Source organism: Sinocyclocheilus rhinocerous, unplaced genomic scaffold (genome assembly GCF_001515625.1).
Source record: "Sinocyclocheilus rhinocerous isolate Xijiao unplaced genomic scaffold, SAMN03320098_v1.1 scaffold1152, whole genome shotgun sequence".
Classification (NCBI taxonomy): Eukaryota; Metazoa; Chordata; class Actinopteri; order Cypriniformes; family Cyprinidae; genus Sinocyclocheilus; species Sinocyclocheilus rhinocerous.
The window spans coordinates 2,854,904-2,876,784 of NW_015625590.1; the positions used below are offsets into that span (position 1 = coordinate 2,854,904).

Genomic DNA, 21,881 nt, shown 5'->3' on the forward strand with positions numbered 1-21,881 from the left:
AAACTGAAGAAAAAAAAAAAAAAAATCTAATATACAGAAAAAAATGTGCGGAATAATGAACACTATAATGTAACACAAGATTAAATGGTAAACATAACCATGTTTGATTACCTATAAAAGTCAAATCAATTCAAATGTTATAGTACATGTTTACTAAAATATATCAAACACTATTTGTCTAATGATGTGTTGATCGGAAGAAAAAAAAAAATCAGCATAGCGCTCTCTAAGCTCAAACCTAAACTCAACTACTGAGAGGTAATCAGGACTCGTATTTGATGAAGACACACTCTCACTCACGCACATGCGTTCAATAAAGATACGTACTGGAAGTTCGATTGATAATGATATTGGTAATATGACACATCTTTGAGAAAAGTGGCAACTCCAATGGATCCCTTCTACAGTACGTCCGACCCATCATAGTTAATATTCGCGCGCGCTCTCTCCCTCTCTCTCTCTCTCTCTCTCTCTCAGGTGGAGGCAACATTAAAATGAATCTACAAGGGAAGTGAATGACGAAGGATGTTAACACCGGGCCTGATTGAACATTGTTTTCCTGCATGCCGAGTTTGATTAAAGGAAAATCCACATTTCAAAGAAGAGAGAAATGATATAGGAGAGCAGGATGCAGGGTGAGAGCGTGGCCTCTCTCGTGGGTGATGTGTTGTGGTTGTACTGTCAAGATTGTCCAAAGGCGACAGAGAGGTTTCCTTGGGTCTGAGATGTGGGCGGGACGGCTGGTTTTAGGGGAAAGCGGTGGGGTAGAGGCTGAGGGGCTGGCTCTCATTGGTGGGGAGAGGGGACCGGTAGCCCTCGAAGTTTCGGGGAATGCTGCCACTGGTGGAGCCAGAACTATTGCTGAGCGTCTCGATGCTTCCCTCCCTCTGCAGCTCTGCTGCATTCAAAACACACACAGAGAGAAAGATGAAGCAAACAACACACAGTTAGGCAGGATCACTGCAGTGCTTGAAGTCAGGAGAGATTTTAAATGATTCACTGTATTAGTGTAAAAAGTGCTAATCTCAAGATCTCACAAGTTACCTGTAGTTGTTCAATTCTTTTAAATATAAATGAAGTGTTTGTCATTTAAGATAATTCATAATCTGAACTTCTAAACAATGCTTCAGCTTTCAGAATAATGGGACTTGGGAAAATGTTCATTGAGTGTATAAAGAACAAGTTATGGTTAATTTAAAGTAAATAATAAAATAGAAAGACATATGTGGCAGCACAACTGTTTTCAACATTTATAATAATAAGAAATGTTTCTTGAGCAGCAAATCAGCATATTAGAATGATTTCTGAAGGATCATGTGACACTGAAGACTGGAGTAATGGCTAATGAACAATTCAGCTTTGCCATTTTAAAATATGTTCAAATAGAAATCAGTTACTTTAAGTTGTATTCATATTTTGCAATATTAGTATGTGTACTTTTTTGGGTGCACTGAAATAAATGCAGCCTTGGTGAGAATAAGAGACTTATTTTTAAAACATTAAAAAATCTATGGGGTCAATAAACACTCACAGACATAAATTGTCTTTGTCTGAAGTAGTAACCATAGCAACAGGTCACTAAGGAACCCGAGTATTTTTCATTAGGATCATCATTGGATGGAATATTGACAAAACATTAACACTGTCATTATGACTTGGAAAAAACACTTGCATATTACAAATATACTACTAAAATGTTTCCACGTTTAATATGAGATGATGTTTAGTTAACTGTGTGACCTGAAAAATTCCTGTTGAAATGTCAAGCTCCCTAAAAGTCACTGTATAATTCACACACAATCTGCTTGAAAAAGTAGAGGTACAATACTGTCAATTTTAGGAAAAATAAAACCATGTATTATGCTTTCTTGTAAAAAAAGACTCACTTTAATGATGACTAAAGTGAAGTATCCAATGGGAAAAAAGTGCAAAATAGAGCCAAAAACTATGAAAAATATGTAAAATAGATTTTTTTTAAGTACGTACATAAAATATTTGTGCAAATAATGACCCAAAGATTGTGTTTTGGCACCTTGTGGAGAGTGTTATTCTCAGCATGATTTGTATTGTATATGTTGTGGATGTTACATGTTGTTAAACTTTGTCCATTGTATAAACAGTCACGGACAGCAGGGACTCATAACCGCTGAGATATATGCAGTGTTTTAAACATACATCAGATGCAGAATGGTGGTGTCCATAATTTTTCAGTTATTATCTGGTGTGTATACAGAACATCTCAAACACACACACTGTACAGTGCTAAAACGATAGCAGGGACTGGGTGGCCCTGATGATTTGCGCTGGTGGGGGAGGAGAGGAGGCACATACCTCTGTGACAGGTGCTCGTAAATCCTGTTCTACTGGCTCAAAGCAAAAGAAGCGTGCCTGCCAGGGAAGAGACAGTGACTCTGCTTCTCCTCGTGTGCCCAGCAGATAGCACATACACACAGGGTGGCAGAGCCAAAAGCCGCTCGCATGTGGGCATACGCAAATAAACACCGCTTAAATGATTCCACACGGTGGTGTAGTAATTAGAGGCAGGGTGCAGATGGTCAGGGCCCACACCTGGACCAGAGAAATGTGCTGTTGTGGAGCGCAGGTGGCGTGTGTTTATTTGTGAATCTGCATGTGAGAGAGAGCGCCGGCAGTGGTATGATTCTGCTGGAGACTGTGCTCTTGGCCTTAGCACAGAGTAAACAATCATGTCACACACTAGGGGTAGACGGTGTGATCAGAATCTTTTATCATGGTGCAAGCAATTTTACATCACAATTTACTTATTTTCATAAGAAATTGTGTGTGTATATATATCTATATCTATATTATCTATAAATATATACAATAAATTAGTACAATCCAATAACTTAAATTCTTTAATTATAAAATTATATGAACTACCATTTATTTGTAAAATATTTCATATATAGATAGTAAAATCCAGTAAGGTATACACTTCAATAATATGATTATTATACATAATTATAATTATTATATAATACTATTCATTTGTATTGTATTTACAGTAAAATCTAATCAATTATTTTTTTTAATGATATAATTATATTTATATATTTTTTAATGATATAATTAGTGAATTACCACTCATTTGTAAAGTATTTAGAATTTGTTTGGCTTTATTTGATGGACGCAAACCAAAGGATAAAAATATTTGTCTTATTTAGTCTATACAAAATTATAGATTATCATTTTGTTTTTTAAATAAGCAGTAGTAACAAACAAACAAACAAACAAACAAACAGTGGCTTCATACATGCATACACTACTATGGAAGCTTGTTACCGACAGAATAAAAAAAAGTGACTTTTTTCCCTCAAAATTCAGAAATGTTTATACTTCGTAAACTTATTTTTTATATATAGTTTATACCTCACAAATTCTGACTTTTTTATTACAATTCTAAGAACTGTGAGATTTAAACTCAGAAAAACAAGATACAAACATGCAATTCTGAGAAAAAATTCAGAACTGAAATATAAACTCACAACAGCAAAGTCACAATTAGCTTTTTAACTTTTTATTCCATTGCGAAAAACTGAATTGCAAGATGTAAGTTCAGAATTCAGAGAAAAAGTCAGAATTGCTAGATGTAAGCTTAGTTCTGAGAAATAAAAGTCAGAATTGCAAGAAAAAAAGTCTGAATTGTGAGATAAAAAAAAGTCACAAAATATACACATCTAATTCATTATCTCAACCAGCAGCCGTCTCTTTTAAATTAAACTTACCAGCCACATAAAATCTCCTCCTAAAGCTCTTAGCTTGACTATACGCACATTACACACACTGTGGAATTCTTTCTGTTTCTATTCCCTCTCTCTGCATCACTGCAGGCACATCTGATGGCTGCACCGCGAGTGCTTGCGCCCCAGAAAGCAGGCTCCAGCAGAACATTATCAAACATGCTGGTTTTCGGCAGTAAACACCAGTCCAGCGTGGCACAGACATTTCTAGATCCTAGAACGCCGTTTGCTGTGGGTAACCAGCGCATGCTAACACATTAGACTGAGTGACAGAGAACATGCGGGCTTGAGCGCAGCTCACTGAGGGGGAGTCAACTGATCATTAGAAGGAAACCAAACAGGATCAAAGCACATAAAGAGCCCTTCATCAGATAGCTGTGCCAGTGTAAATGCCAATGAGAGAGTGGACCCAATTTGTGCCCTCATTATGAGGGAGAGAGGGGGGTAAACGGAACAGAGGGCGTAACTTACTCTGATAAACACTCTTTAAGAGTTCAGTTTCTTGTTTGCACTTAAATCGTAGCATGGATGCAGCTGGAATTGATTAGCACTCTCTCGTCATTCTTCTCTCCAGGTCATGTGTCTCTGCCTGACAAGATGGGCTTTTAATAAAACTTGGCTGTCTGTGCAGTAGAAACACACAAAAAAAGTTTGAAATCCATGCTTCATGATTAGAGAAAACAGAAAAAAGGGCTTTCACCAAAAACTTCAACACCCATAATGCACTTTTAATTTTGCCACTATCTGTAGTTTTAAAGTTGCCGCCGCCATGTCGTGAAAGCACTGTATGCTTCGTTGTGAAAGCGAAACTACTTCGTTTGGCCTACCAAAAGAGGACGATATCCGCTTCGTCATGCCTAGACCGATGAGCTTTGTAAAAATTGACGCATTTCAGAAAGGCGGGGCATAGAGGAGAAACAATAATGTACAGTATGTGGAAAATAATGTGTTTTTTGAACCTTAAACCGCATAAACACATTTCATTACACCAAATACACAAAATAATGTTCTTTTTAGCAGCATCATATGACCCCTGTAACATGATCTCTGGAGCTGTCAAAAGTCCACCAAATGATGCATAATAGACTTGTGCCGGTATTCAGTAATGCGATATCACGATTATGACCATGCACTATATACTTATCGTGGGTACTTCAAAATGCCGTAAATAATTATTTATTACAAATTATTCAGATTTGTGAATGCATTTTAAGAATAGCCTACTTTTCCCATCAACTGGTTAAAATGTACAATGCCGCTGTATGCTGCGTCAAAGATGCATGTGCACTCTCATGTAAATAAGCCCAACTTGGATGAGAAGTGCATGGCGGAACGAGTGAAGGAGACGTGCTGATGAAAATGCACATTCACTCTCTGACAGCAGATTGCGCTGTTGGAACAGCAGAAATGCAGCCGTTACCCCGGTAACCCCGTAAACAAAGCAGCTGCTACTTTCAGTTTCTGAATAAGATTTAACAGCCATTCTGATATTTGTATTAGTAATGCTGTTCATCACAGCACCAAATACTTAAATACTTAGGCTTAATAGGCAATTTATGTTCAAACTTTTTTACACTTTAATTGAATCTGGACTACAACATGCTCTTGATATTGTTTGAAAATGTTTTGATTCTTTATTGTTCAACCACACATTACATTAGGCTCCATTATTTAAAGGTGCAGTAGGAGATCTTGGAAAATGCTAACTTTAGCCTAATAGCACTGAAAGCGAAAGTCCCACCCTCCCTGCAATCGCCGTCCAAAGCCACGCCCCCTGAACGCATATACGCTCACAGACCAGAAGAATACGAGAGGGGAGTAGGGAGCAATGAACACTGTGTAGGGATCATATCGATCGAACAGTTCATGCACGTAGCTCAACGAGCTGGTTATCGGAATCGGGTGTGTTAGCGAGACATGCAAAATATGCATTTTGGCACGAGGACTGGAATTGGGAACCACTGGGCTACATCATGTGTCATTCACCAGTGAGAAAACATTAAAAGTACTACAATACCAGGAAGGAAGATCAGGTTGTTGATGTTTGTCTGCCATTCTCACTCTGTCTGCACTGCGTGCGTGAACACGCTGATGACGTAGGCCTATCCTGTCTGCGCAAACCGGGTACGCAGAGGTATGCTAATACATAAGTTGACAGGCAGGTAGGAAAGCCAATTAAAACGCTCGGACCGAGCGTTTTGATTGGATGAACATTTCTTGGTCCTACGCCTTCCACAGAATATATAAATACAGATAAATACATTTAGACCACTTAACTTAATGATTGCTATCGGGATGTGAAGAGACTTTCAACCAGCATAACAAAAAATGTTTCTGAAGACAATCACCTATTGCACCTTTAACATTAGCTAATGTATTAGCCTAGTTAACATAAACTGCCAATGAAAAATTATTCTAAATCATTTATTAGTCTTAGTTAATTTCAACATTTAATGACACTATATTAAAAGCAAAAGTTGTAACTGTATTATTTAATGGACCCAAGCTAACATGAACTAATAGTTGTAGTTTTTAAACAAAGTATAATAACTTCTGTAATAAATGTTGCTGTTGCTCATTGTTAATGTTAATTAACTAAGGTTAACTAATGAGAACTAATGAGGCACACTGTGCTTAATAATAATAATCAGAATTATTATTATTATTATTACCACCACTACTACTAACAATAATAATTCTGATCTCCAATCAAGACACTGGATATGTTTATACTACTGCATTTCTAGGATTCCTCACTGAGCACAAGTGGAAACAGACCTAAACAAAAATACTACATGCATAGACACACATTCTGGTGCTCACACACACACACACACACACACACACACAAGGGCTGTGCAATTAATCGCATGCGATTGTCATGCGCATCTCGTCAGTAAAGCCGGTTCCGTGATTAGTAGTAAATCTCCATCACCTGAGCCGTAGTACACTGACAATTAGGCAATATTGCGTTCATTATCGCAGACTGAATCGCCTGCGATAATGAACGCGATATTGCCTAATTATCAGTGAACTACGGCTCTGTGTAGTAAATGCCGCTCCATCTGAAAGCAGGTGATGGAGATTCAGGAGCGCCTTTACTGACGAGACGCACATGACAATCGCATGCGATTAATTGCACAGCCCTAACACACACACACACACACACTGTTGATAGTTATTTCACAGCCCCTCTGAGATTATCACTCAAATGAAAAGCTGGCATTAAGGGAGTCATCCATTTCTTAAAAAGTGGGCATTAGCAACTCCCCAGCTGAGGAGCATTGTGAGTGTGTATAAAATACAGTTTGTACAGTTTAAAAACCATTATGCTTATGGAGAGTCCCCGTAAACCACATATACCAACATGTGTGTGTGTGTGTGAAAGAGAGAAAGACAGAGAGAGACCCCCCTTCTGGATTAGAAGCAAAGTTCGCTGCCAAACCGACAAAACCCTATCAGAAAGGATGAAAAGCGGGAACTACATTCACTAAGCCCCGCCCACATGTGAAAGTCCATATTTCATGGTCATTACAGAATGAGCTTTCAAGAGCGGTGCAGGTAAAGGTGGCCAGCCTCCATTGTGCTTTCAATTACATATAATGAAAACTTACTGTAACCTCTGCTGACCTGGAACATACCATCCTCCAGCAAGGGCACATTTCTCATTTACTCATTAGAAACAGGGCTGCGCTATTGGTGGAGGCCGTGGTGATGTGTGTGAGGGATCATGCATGCAGACGGCCCGGAGGGTACAAACACAAGACAGACCAAACAGAGTCTACCGCTTCATGTTAATTTCACAGAAAGTGCTTTTCATAACTACTGACCACCCTAGCAACTGCCTAGCAACCAGCAAGCAAGCATTTTCTTTAGAAAGAAATCTAGTGAGTGAGTGCTAAAAAATGACTGTGGGAGACAGTAATGTGAGTTATGAATGATAAAAGTTACAGTCCTTAAAAAGGAATCACTTACAAGGATGACCACGTACAAACTCTAGATCTCACGTTGCTGCCGTGTTTCTAACTAGAGCACAGTGAGTTGAGTGTATGTCAAAATGAAAGCATATTCATGTTCCTGCATGTAACGTCCGAACTCAACGAGGCTCTAGTGTTAGATTACCACAGAGGTGTGAATGACTCTCCACACATATACTTACGGGCTTAAATTATTCATTTTCTTCCATACACTTTCCTTCCCTTTCTTTCACTGAAATAACACGAAGGTAATGAATGAGTTGGAAGAGCAAGAGAAAATGTTTCTAGGAAATGTGAGAGGAAACATTGTCCTCTGACACATGATGCTAACGTCTGCCGTATCTGATACATCAGCGGCTTGGCTTGTGCTATTCTACAAAAGCAGAATATGAACTAGATTTTTACATTTGCTTGAGGAAACATGAACCGAGAAAACAGTCCTCGCTTGTGCAAATCTCATCACCACAATGCTAGAGTGTTCTGGGTGGTTGCCAGGGCATCGCTGTACAGTTGCTAAAGTATTTGGACCATTTTTAGCACTTTGCAATGTAATTGTTAGGGTGTTAACGATTTAAATAATTAAATACAAATCTACTGTGAGCTCTAGGGTTGTTAATCAATAGTATATACTTCTATTAAAGCTATCAGTCTGTATTATATGAACTTTTTACAAATCATGTTGACTATTTAATTATCTGTATATATCTGAATATTTTGCAGCTTTTAAGATATTATATTTATCATGTCATACTTGTAATCAAGAACATCAATTATGTTTTTCCATTGATTTTCAATTTGAATACACCATTCGATGGTCAGTAAGATGTTTTCCCCTTATGCTCACCAAGGTTGCCTTTTTTTAATCAAATCTAAAAAAAATATTAAAAAAGCTGAATTTCATGTCACCAGAATTCAATGTGACATGATACTGCAGAAATCATTCTATGCTGATTTGCTGCTCAACAAACATTCTTATTATCATTTAAAACAGTTGTGCTGCTTAATATTTTTGATGGAAACATTGATACTTTCTTTCTTTTTCTTTTTTTTTTTTAAAGAACAGCAATTGTTTGAAAATAGAAATATCTTGTAACATTATTAAATGTGTTTACTTTTGATCAAATTAATGCATCCTTGCTGAACTGAAAATATTATATATAAAATATATATATATTTTGGTTCAAAATCCAGTTTGCAATGTTGAGACTCACCTCTGGTTCATGCCTTATAACTGCATTATACACTCACTGGCCACTTTATTAGGTACACCTTGCTAGTACCCTCAATGGAAAAAATGAATGAGAAAAATACTTCCAGAGTGTGCGGGCAGCATTACACTTCATAGCGATGCTTGCCTTAGCAACACCACTAATGACTCTCAAACGACTTCTTTTGTAATTCAATTGGTTTATTTGAACGGTTTCTGAATAGTATACAATGATAGCAAACTTTCCAAATGTGCTAAATGGACTAAACGGGGCCAAATCCATTAAGATAACAAACATGACTGACTTTGTATTTATCGCACAGACTACGACTAGACCACAGCCTCTGAATAAAAACCCAAGTCAAACAAAATCACTCAGATTCTGCCAGCATTAAGAATGTCTATTACTGCTAGCAGAGTAATTGGTTAAATAGTTGCTCAAGGCGCAGGTCTCAAATTTAAGCCAGCGGGATGGAAGGCTCATGCCATTTACAATTACAAACCACTCAGGCTGGTGGCTTAATTTGAGTTTTGATTCAATTAGTTGATTTAATTGCTGTCCATATTGCTTTATGTCTCTTTGATTGATGGGCACGGTCAATGTGACGGCCGCGGAGCCGTACGCCATGCCAAGCATCCTGAGATATACACGCACACACACACACACACACAAGTCTTTCTGTTGGAGTGAGGTTCATTAAATCCCTGTAGCCCAAGGAAGAATCCTGCACTCAGCTGGTCTTTCACTGAAAAGCACCATTGCTCACTCACTCGCCCTGAAGCTCAAGCCCACACGTCCAACACCAAACTGGACAACGGCGCTTTCAAACTGAGTTTTCATCTACCAGCCATAAACACATTAGAAACTAAACAGCAATGTGTTTTCTACTTTGCATAATTGCCATTTTGCTTTGCATTAGTCAGATCATCACTAAGCAATTAAATGACAGCACTAAATGATCTTGTACTCTTTGAGCGCACATTCACCTGAAAGTTCTCTAGAGGAAGAAAGAGAGAAAAGGTTTATCCACAGTACTGGGAGAGGCGTGCGTGAGTGCTTTCCTAAGTGTGAGGCCATTAGAGAACCGAAAGAGAGGCAGCGGCGCAGGCAGCGACAGTAACACTCTCCCTTCCTTGCTTGCTTCAAGTCCTCTCCTCTTTTCACTTTCCTGGAAAGTGCTGCAGTCAGGCCAGTGATCTCATATCGGTGTGGACCGTTAGCGCTGTAACGCCTTTCAGCTGTGCTTTCAAGAAACCCTCCATTATGTCCTCTATCACTAATTCATGCAACCTCTTTACTGATATATATACAGCACACGTGTAAATGTGAAAGGAAAGGGAGGAAGAGTTTGGAGAAGTAGGAAAGAGCAAGGTAAGTGTGGTATTGAATAATGAACTCTTCTTTATGCTCTTGAGAGGCTAAACACAGTAAATGCCCTATGAGTCTGAATCAGTTGTGGAATCACAGCTCTGAGCCGGCTTGACTACGTAGCATGTCTCACCGACACCTGCCTCTTGCTTCCATTTGCAGTGCTCTCAAATGCCTGCCGCTTTCGTCATGTTTCACCAACACCATGTCTAGACATCCTGGAACATCTTTTAAAAGTGCTCCTTCCACCCCCTCAGCTGTCTCCCTTTCTTTCTCTTCTTTCTCTACTTTCTTACTGTCGCTCCCTTGAGCGAGCTGTTAAGTGCGGTCTCAAAAAATCCCACAAAAAGCCCATTTACTGCAAGCTTCGGTTCTACCCTAAATCCCAGCTTCCATCCTTTTCTTTACAGTTTTAGCAACTAGTTTGTAGGCTAGAAGAACAACGAGGAAAAAAAGCAGGGGATAAATGCTAAAATGATATCCAGGCCCGATGGAGACAGAGAGAAAGAGATACTCTGAATGCAGGAATTCTTCTTCATCGTCTCACCCTGTCGCTGCACATTACTTTCACACTGAAGAGACTGATTATGGGATGAATGGGTGAGTGCTGAGGGGAGGAAATAATAATTGTGTTCCTGTTTTTACATTTAATTCCCCTCCAGGCCATCTCACTACACATCTATCCATGCACTAATACCACCTCACTTTCTACTGTCTTTGTCCAACACATGCTCTCACAGTATGAAGAACCACAGAGATTTGTTTTGTGTTCCTGGTTTCAGACAATGTAAGTAATGATTGTCAGCTACAGCTGAGCTCAACATCAGGGTCGATGGCACTGTAAACTCACTGAGAGCTGCAGGCCCAATCCTCAGCAACAGCTCCACAGAGGTCAGATCAACACAGCATGCAGAAATGGACCTAATAGACCTATGATCACGCCTGTCTTCTTGCCCACAAATGCAGGGTCATTGCATTTGTGTGCTGGAAGAGATACAGTTTACAGAGGGGCAGTTTAAAGACAAGGGAGATTTAAATGACATATGGATGTATTTACACTTACCAAACTCACATGTAACCGGGTATTATAGGGCAGCTAAACATGTTTAGCAATGCTACAGACTTGCAGCACAACGTAATGGTCCAGCACACTTTCACTGAGGAACTTGGGTTTGGCAGGAGATTGAGCAGACCCAGATTAGAACTGGGTTTGTTTATGGAATCTATCGTCTGTGTGCTGCGTATAGGTGGTGGATGATTGATTAGCACAAGCTAAGTCCTTTGCACGGCGAGTGACTGGGCTGCTGCGCTTTCAGCTGTGTCTTGTTGCTTTAGTGATGGCTATCGCACCACATTAAAATGAGCCGTGACATGACATGGAAGGCTCTTTCTGATAACAGCTTGCGATTTGGCGAAAGAATACTTGCGAGTTAGTCCAATTCAAACAGGGAATATTACTGTTATTAACCAGGTAAGCAAACAATGGAGGGTTTTCAGTATGCCCAGAACAGGATCTACCCTATTGTATGCTGGGATAATCTGCTACACCAGTAATACCTGGAATAATTTACCTGCTGCACATTACCATCTCAAGGCCTGTTTGATTCATTTTCATACCTAATTCTCAATCAAATCGAAATTTTTTGTTAGCATACATGAAATAAATAGAAGATGGTGAGGCTAAGTCTGCGTAAGTGTTAGCACAGATATTTAAATCTAGTTCACAAAGTTCAAACTATCAGCTCTGTCAGTCAGCAGGGAGACGTTCACATTTCTGCACTGATTTGGGGTGGAAAATCTGATGATTTCTATAGAATAAATGAAAACATAGTAAAATGTTTAAGCTGAGAATATAACGTTGTTATTAATAGCTGAAAGCATCGTCAAATTAGCCAAAATATTAAATAAACAAACACACAAGCACTTAGGGACTTGTAGAACTTTCAGAATGACGCCATTCTAATTCTGTGGAAAACTGAGTAACTTTCTGTGGAGTTCTGCACACAGATTCCGTGACAGTCTACTAATATCCAATCCCTGGTCAGACAATTAACTCATAAATTAAATAATTAAAAAAAACAGTTCAAACCTGACAATTTTATAAACTGAAACTATGACAACTAGTGTGCAAAGGCTAAAATATGGAGCGATGAATGTTTTGATGGCTTTGGAGAGGTTGGAAAACAAACATCCTGCGTCTTTCATGAGTGCTAACAGCCAATCGAGAGGAAGACAGATTTTTGGCGCCCTGGAGTGTCTAGCCATTGGAGAGGTATGTACAGACGAGTGTTACTGGCGGATGTAAGTGTATTGTTCCTAGTTTCGTGACAAAAGCTCTAAACATCATAAGTTCAGCCGGTCACAGTTCAGTCAGCTCAGTGGTGTCCATTTATGTTTGGAAAACTATGTGTTCTTTCTTTTACCAGCTTCCATGCATGACTGTTTAAGGGCCCGTCATATGAATGTTTCTGTAATGAAGCTTCAGTGTTTGAATGTAGTTCAACTGCAGTCAAGCTGAATAAGCAGTTAGCAACACTATTAAATATTTATGAAACTTAGCTAACAACATTGACACACACACACACACACACATATATATATATATACAGTGGGTACGGAAAGTATTCAGACCCCCTTAAATTTTTCACTCTTTGTTATATTGCAGCCATTTGCTAAAATCATTTAAGTTAATTTTTTTTCCTCATTAATGTACACACAGCACCCCATATTGACAGAAAAACACAGAATTGTTGACATTTTTGCAAATTTATTAAAAAAGAAAAACTGAAAAATGCTCAGTATTTAGTAGAAGCACCCTCTTGATCTAATACAGCCATGAGTCTTTTTGGGAAAGATGCAACAAGTTTTTCACACATGGATTTGGGGATCCTCTGCCATTCCCTCTTGCAGATCCACTCCAGTTCTGTCAGGTTGGATGGTAAACGTTGGTGGAAAGCCATTTTTAGGTCTCTCCAGAGATGCTCAATTGGGTTTAAGTCAGGGATCTGGCTGGGCCATTCAAGAACAGTCACAGAGTTGTTGTGAAGCCACTCCTTCGTTATTTTAGCTGTGTGCTTAGGGTCATTGTCTTGTTGGAAGGTAAACCTTAGTTCCAGTCTGAGGTCCTGAGCACTCTGGAGAAGGTTTTCGTCCAGGATATCCCTGTACTTGGCCGCATTCATCTTTCCCTCGATTGCAACCAGTCGTCCTGTCCCTGCAGCTGAAAAACACCCCCACAGCATGATGCTGCCACCACCATGCTTCACTGTTGGGACTGTATTGGACAGGTGCCTGGTTTTCTCCACACATACCGCTTAGAATTAAGGCCAAAAAGTTCTATCTTGGTCTCATCAGACCAGAGAATCTTATTTCTCACCATCTTGGAGTCCTTCAGGTGTTTTTTTAGCAAACTCCATGCGGGCTTTCATGTGTCTTGAACTGAGGAGAGGCTTCCGTCGGGCCACTCTGCCATAAAGCCCCGACTGGTGGAGGGCTGCAGTGATGGTTGACTTTCTACAACTTTCTCCCATCTCCCGACTGCATCTCTGGAGCTCAGCCACAGTGATCTTTGGGTTCTTCTTTACCTCTCTCACCAAGGCTCTTCTCCCCCGATAGCTCAGTTTGTAAGGGGGTCTGAATACTTTCCGTACCCACTGTATATATAAAGTGTACGTGTGTTTTAGACAGTGTATGTACGTGTGTTGCTGTCACAGTAAAGCTCTGCCCCAAGGGTCGAACTGAATACTCAAGGATGAAGAGGAAGAAAGAAAGAGAGAGCTTGAGATCTGTCGCTAACATCCTCTTCACAATGAAGCTATTGTGGCATGTCCGGCTCCAACAGTGTGGGCTCTCCTTCAAGTGCACAAAAACCCATCGGCCTTAATAATTTTAAAAGAACACATATATTTGGTTCAGTAGACAACAAAGGAGAGTCCTTTCAGCTTTCACACCACCATACACAATTACTGTAAAACATTTCCATAATCACAGTGCTGTGCTAATGAACTACACAAAACATGCATTCAAATCTCTATATCAATGAAGAAACATAAACAACATTTTGGCATTGCTATATCAATTTTTACAGGTTATGACTATATCACTACTAGAAAACATTGGGAATCTTTAGTAGGGTGACACATTATCTGATTTTTTAAAAGAACCAAATTAACTGACTCACTTAAATCAAATGTGAGAAAAATATTATCACTGCAGCATTTTGTTTAAAGGCAGACAGTGTATTAGCATTATCATGTCTATATCACTACTCCTTTCTGAGAGCTCTGTAAGGCTGAAGGGGTGGGGAATTGAGAGTGTGCTCTCAGTACTGTGGGCTTAATGGGGAAATAGATATAAATGTGTTTTTTTGGGGCAGCTGGAGTAATGAGGAATGACAGAGACATAATCCCTGTGTGTAACCTCAGTAAACACTGGCAGCGGTGGTGTGGGGAGGGACACCACGCTTGACAGGGTTGAGTCCTGTCCTCTTCCCCCTGTTTAAATGGAATTTACGTTAGGTTAGCACCAATGACAAAAATCCAATTTGCAGCATTATGCCACTGGCAAAATCTAATTTTAAGATGACTGCATTCCAAGAGTTTTCTCTTACATTCCTTGCATGACGGTAAACTGGGAGTCTTGCGTTCGCTCCCCATCGCCTGCATGAGTAGTAATTCCCAGTTGTCAATTTTCCAATTTCATTGATGTTAAACTATGCAAGAATGCAAAATCTGAGGACTGGAGGAAAGAGATAAACGGAATGAAACATGGAGAAGTAGTTAGTGACTAATAAAGTAGAAGAAGAAGAGTCTGAGATGTCCCCTGATGCTACAATCCTCTTCTGAAAAAGAGCCTGTGCGTGAGGAGATGCTAAGTGTCGAACCATCTGCTTTCGACCCTTCAAAGAGGCTCCCGGCTGAACCTGCCTTATTAAACAGGGCATCCCACAACTACAAAGAAAGCTGGTGAGGTATTGCATACGCAGATGCACTGGCTCACCCACAGCTCAACGACACAATCCCATGCTGCTTTACAACCGATCAGATAAATCCCATACCAGCCGTTGTGTCTAGATGGCAAACCTCGATCTGTGAAAAGCCTAAGAATAAAGTTATGGCACTTACAAACTGGAAAAGAGTTTGAAATGGGGGTCAATGGAGTTTAGAGACCAAAAGAGTTATTGTGAGAAAATAAATAACTAAATAAACTAAATAATTTACCTAATTCACACAGTATTATCAGTATATATACACATTACTGTTCAAAGGTTGGGGGTCAGTAAGATTTGTATTTTTTTTTAAGGAAATTAATTTTAATTAGCTAGGATGCATTAAATCCTTGATGAAAAGCTTTAATCCTAAAATCTTGAATCACGGGTTCCACCAACAACAGGGTTCACAGGACAACAGTTACCGTCTAGACACAACTCAGGCACGACCCATGACAACAAATGAAGAGGGTACTTTGGATGACTATAGGGTAATTACCAATATTCGGCCGTTACTCTCAGCACTTACTGCCACATTAGTCGGTACCTTCAACAAAGACCTAAATGGGAATGGCTTGAACTCTTAAAGTCTGGCACTGATTCTTAACTGCAGCCGGACGTCTGGGTGAAAAAGACACAGACTGACATAACGGATGACTAGCACTCATCAGAGGCTCCAGCACCCTGTCCCCAGCCACCGTGCTGCTTATTTAGAGCCTCTCGCCGCAATTCATTTTTTGTCCGTACTCTGGGTTTCCTGCTTCAGGAGATGCTTAACATTACGTTCATCCACCAGCCCGTGGGGCCAAAAGTTGAGTGTAATGTGATCAGTAATGAATTTTGTGTTACATTAGGCTGTATAAATGGACGGACAAGCACAGACTACAAGTGTCCGGTAGTCGGGCTTAATCTAATGATGCAAAAATAGAGACAGAACCAATTATAGAGAGGGCCAACTCGGTGCTGCTGCAGGGACTGCAAATGAATAGGTACAAATCAAATTAGTGCCTAATAGACGCGCTACGAGAGAGGGCCAGTCGATGCTAAATGCATTAGGGCCTTGTGACCTCGCTGCTCCAAGCAGCGGCGTCCAGGATCCAAGCTCCATCTTCCCCAGATATCAAAGAAAGTCTTGTTCAGACGTGGGGGAGGGCCGGAGAGCAGCAGCTTCCTAAATGAGTTAAACATTTGGATTGTCAAGAGTGGCAATTTCCCCCCTCATTTCGCTTGGTCTCTCCCTCAATGCGAATTACCTAATTTGTTATTGTAAAACCTCGGAAATGTGTCTTTTCCAAGATCTGTACGAGAGATCACGTAAATACGCCAGGGCGTATTCTTATCTCTGCGCAATTCGAACAGGATTGAGGAGACATAACTGATTCCCCCTAGTCACTGGAGGAATTAGCAAGAGCAAATCAAACAAAATAGGGTTTACCATATTAACTTCTGAGGGAGTTTGTTTGCTTTTGAGCTTAACGAGCTACTAATGAGAATAATTAACTTGGCTGAAGTTCTGTTGGCAGGTCTTTAATAACAACAAAAAAAAATATCTGTTTTTTTTTCTATACACTCTCAGAAGGTACAAAGCTGTCACTTGGGCAGTACCCTAAGGTACAAAAGCTAAAAGGTACATCTTTGTACCTTATTTACTCCTAAATGATACATATTAGTACTTTTTAAAAATACATATCAGCACCTAATGTTAGTACTTTTTGAAAGGGAAATGCCCCAGTGACAGTTTTATACCTTTTTTTATCTTCTTGTACGAAGTTATCATTACATATTCAAATTCCTTTTGAACATCACATAAAATAAATTTGTACATACAATGAAATTAAGTGGGGTCTAATGTTGTTCTGGCCCACAATGGCTTTCATTATATGAACCAAAACATTTGATACATTACTTTTTTGTTTCACAGCAGAGAGAAAGTCATACAAATTTTGAGAACCATTCTTTTTAAATCTGTGATGTTAACTGTTGTTTTTAATGGTATGTTATATGGCTGTGCAAATAATCGAATGCGATGATCATGCGCATCTCATTAGTAAAGTCGGTTCTGTGATTAGTAGTAAATCTCCATCACATGCTTTCAGATGGAGCGGCATTTACTACACAGAGCCGTAGTTCACTGACAAGCTACGCAATATCACGCTCATAATCGCAGGCATACCGATAATGAACGCGATATCGTGTAGCTTGTACTATTTGCACAGCCCTAGTATGTTATCTGACATCCATTGCCTATATGTTGTACATAATACCATTAGTGAGAGTGTTTGCGCTCACCTGTCCCAGAGCCCACAATGTCTCTGCTGGGCGACTCTGACATTGCATCTGCCAGCCTCTCCTTCAGGCCCTCTTCCGTGGCTTCCACAGAGGACATGTGACGCAGTCCGAAACTCTCAGGCCAGCTGCCACACACCTCCAGCAGGGTGACGCTGCGGTCAAACATGCCTGCCAGAGAAAAAACGAGCGAGAAGAGCAACAGTTCAAACCTCGATTTTGATTCACACTACATTAAAGCTCATTACAATTTAATTTTATCACTGCAAACTGCAATTTTTTTCTGTCCTTTATACTTGTTGCTTGTCTAAGTCAAAAATCACATCGTACCGGCTTGAAAACACTGCAATTCTGTTAGTCTCGTTGAAGTCATAATACATAATGAACCTGAAAACTGTCTATGGCTACGCTGGTGTAACTCAGAGGTCATAAACAGCTATCTGTGTTTCATCTGGCACACATAGCAGCTCAAGCCCCAGCTGACCCCCCTTGCCTTCCTCTGACAGGGATAGCAAAGAGGAAATGACTGACCCCTGAAAAACACCACTGTGGGCCAGTATGACTTCAAACAAAAACACTGGGCTCATTTTTTTTTTCAGCAATAAGCGCCTAGGCCAATAAAAGAGATATTGCATAAGGAGGGGGGTGTTAAGGAAGCACAGTTTGCCTGTCTCCCATGATGCTGCATTTCAGACAGTGGCATCTTTCTATTATAGATACCTGCCACATAAAATACAGCTGCTTTATCTGAACGGCCTGTAGGGAGACCCTTTGATCTACAGGCCAATGACTATCTGGCCTTGTCTGGCCTCCCCTGCAAATCCTCAGCCACACTCGAGGCCTCTGACAGGCGCTAATGCGCGGGCGAGAGAGAAGCGCGGGCGGCCGGTGGCACAGTGCTGATAGGGAGGCAAGAGGCCTGCCGTTATCTGCTGTAAAACACTAGTCCAGCCAGACACACAGACAGCAGATAACTTCATACCACTTCATAAAAAGCTGTTTGTCCTGTGTCTGCCATTGACTCCTCAAAGCACTGAAATCACCCAAGTCAACAGGCCCGCCATCAAAGCAACTTCCTGCAGGTTGAGTTGAAGTGGCAACCATACCTGCTGCCCACAAACAACAGCTCTGCATGTCACCAAAATACTACAGCACATGCACACTACAGCACTTTGGTCTTTTATGGGGTTTTGATATTTCATAATGCCAAGTAGTACAGAAATACAAAAACGAACTTTCAATCAAATCAAATCAATAAAATAAAAATAAATTAAGAACAGACATTTGCTCAAAAAAAACAAAAAAAACATATGAATTAGTAAAGAAAAAGACCAATGAAAAGAAATGGAATCAATACATAGACTACATGTATTGAATTCTGATATTTTTTTAAAGTAATAATAATCATAATACTCGCCATATAATGTGGCCGATATATACAATGCCTGTTTAAAAGATTGGGGTCAGTAAGGCTTCATTCGATCAAAAATACAATAATAACAGTAATATTGTAAAGTTTTATTATAAAATAACTATTTTCTATTGTAATATATTTTAAAAGGTAATTTATTCCTGTGATGGCAAAAAGCTGAATTTTCAGCACCCATTACTCCAGTCTTCAGTGTTGCTTGATCCTTCAGAAATAATTTTAATATGCTGATTTGGTGGTCATGAAACATTTCTTCTTATTATTAATGTTTTAAACCATTGTGTAACTTAATGTTTTGTAAAAACATTCTTAGTCTTTGATGAATAAAAAAGTTAAAAAGAAGAGCATTTATTGTGCTTATAGGTCAACCTGTTCAGAAGAAAGACAAAACACCTAACCAGAGCAAAGTGCTTTCTTTCATGGTCAGGGTCATCAAACTGCTGAAAGTGTTGAACAAGTTTAGGAGGCTGGAGCACGCACCTCTGCGAGTGTTGTTTTAAAGCAGCCCAACAGCTGAAGGAGAACTTCACAGAGGATGTGGGGTCAGAAGTTCATCCCCACCAATAGGGAAGATCTCTTCATTAGACTGGCTGACAGCCACCACAGCCCACATTCCGCATTATTCACACCCGTCAGAGCTCAGCTTCACCAATTCAATAATAAAACGCCTGCCGCAGATTTTTGGTGAGACAAAAGGCCTGAGCGGACCAACGTGGATCCTCGCGGTGTTCCTCTTGCTTTTGATTCTTCACTTGGAAATCCTGTCTGAACTACTGAGGTATGAGGATGTGATGTTAACATTTAACAGGCAGGAGGAGAAAAAAAAAACTTTTTTTTATCATCATAAAACCCATGTGGGTTAGTCGTCTCCTAGATGTTGGCAAAAGCAGGGCAACTTATCTCATTTTTAAGATTTTCTTTATTTAGTTCAGAGAACATTCACCTTGAGAGCCTTGGGTTACGGCAGGTTTACTGAGGCATGTGGGGGGAAACACATTATCCCGTTTCTGGGCTACAAGGGGCACCAGAGAAGTGTAAACAGCTAAAAGAACAGCAAAGGTGGGGCTAATTCAATTAGGTTTTATTAAGGGGCTATAAGTGAAATTGAGCTAACAAGCAATTATCCCCAGGAAAGTGTGTCAGACATGTGTAATGTTGCTCACTTGTATCTAAAAACAAACAGGCTTCTGGTGGAAAATGGACAGTGTGTAAATCACGGGTTGTCATTTGTCCAAGAAGGCATCTGCTTGAACTGCCCCTGCCGAGAAGACCTCCACCTTTTTCTGGCATTTTGCCACTTTTATTTAGAAGAGGGTTGACGGAGGACAGGAAATGATAGGGAGAGAGAGATGGTTCGGGAACAGGAAGTGCCCACATGATCTACACACTCTGCACTAATTACAAGCTAACTGATAAATAAAAAATTATAAAAAAATAAATAAAGTAAAATAAAATGGTGGCAAATCACAAAAGTTACTTAAAAGCTGACCAAAAAAAAGACACTACTAAAGTTGGTGGCAAATCACTAAATAAAAATAAAATAAAATAAATGAATGAATGAATGAATAAAACACTTTGACTAGCTACAACTAAATCAATTGCTAAAATTTTGGTGGCGACTTTAGAAGGAAAGTAGCATGGCCAGAATTGAGTCGAGGACTGTAGTTAGTCAAGTAAACTTTATTATCAGTTGATTATGGCCTTGCTCGAGTGAGTGTCCTCTTTGAAGAGATCAAGCCATCCAACTCTCCAGATAAGAGCGACACTGGGCACTCAGGCCGGCTTTATTTCCGTACCCTCCAGCTCCTCAGTGTGCACCCTGCTTTCACTGGCTCTTAATCAGAGACCACTTTAAAGTGCCGCCGGTATACAGACACACACAGCATCAACGGCTACTAAAAGCCAGACGAGCGCACCACAGCTAGAGCGATACGGACCCAAAAGCTGCCAGAAGTGTTTAGCGCCAATGTGTGAGTGTTAATGTAGATGTAAGCTCTGAGGATTAGCAGTAAGATAGATGGCCATAAGGAAGTCTTTTCCCCCACCTCCAAGGCCCCCATCCTCATTACATTACACTGCCTTTTAAATCATTTACTCCCTCGCTCTCTCTTTTCACTCTCGCTCTTTAGCTGTGAGAGTGTGAGTAATCCCATCAATATCCTCACCGGGCTTTTACGCTCTCTTTCACACAATGGATTCCGGCTCACTCAGCCACGGCACTCTCCGCCCCGTTCAAAAGCCAGGTCGGCAAACTTAGAAAAACAGAGCACCGTCTGACAATTAGTCTTAAACCTTTAATAGCGAAGAGAGCAATGCGTCGTGTGTGGCACTAGCTGTGGCTCCTTAAATTGTCAGTGTGAAAGTATATTCAGAGACATTGTGTCTCCTATTCATAAAAACACCTTTATTCACTCCATGGGTGTGAAACGGCTCTTCCTGCAGGAGGAGGATCAAAAATCAGGGTTAAATCCGTGATAATGCCGCTAAGAGTTATGATGACCTGCTGTCTCCACAAAAGGGTTGTGAAATGATCATAGCGCTGGATCATAATGCACCCATTGAGCCTATCTGGATTAGAAAGTCCTGCCTGGGCTCCCAAACACCTTTAATAGATTAAGAGAAGCCTATATCTTTATGTATTCACATGCTCTGTCCTTTGTATTCTCCTTCTTTAATTACATATGGTTTCAAAACACTTATTCATTCTGCTGAGAGATGGGATGGAGAAGCGGCAGAAACAGGAAGCCAAAAACTCATCCACTACATCTGGCATTAACATGCATTTTAAGTGGTAGGATTGTGAAGTGGATCACTGAAAACATATTTTTAGATGATTTGAAATAGTTTTTGACCACATTTACTGAA

The 21,881-nt window shown here is 40.0% G+C and overlaps 1 protein-coding gene across 1 annotated transcript in view; it reads right to left on the minus strand.

The window, feature by feature from the left end:
* Positions 1 to 51: 51 nt before the first annotated feature.
* The window catches only part of LOC107757056 (breast carcinoma-amplified sequence 3), a 204,886-nt gene continuing 183,056 nt past the window's right edge, over positions 52 to 21,881 (minus strand). Inside the window, exons 16-17 of the mRNA XM_016574429.1 lie at positions 17,591 to 17,758; positions 52 to 898 (exon numbers count right to left, since the gene is read on the minus strand). Coding sequence (XP_016429915.1) covers positions 747 to 898; positions 17,591 to 17,758 — 320 coding nt within the window. The 3' untranslated portion in view covers positions 52 to 746. The remainder of the gene's footprint in view (positions 899 to 17,590; positions 17,759 to 21,881) is intronic.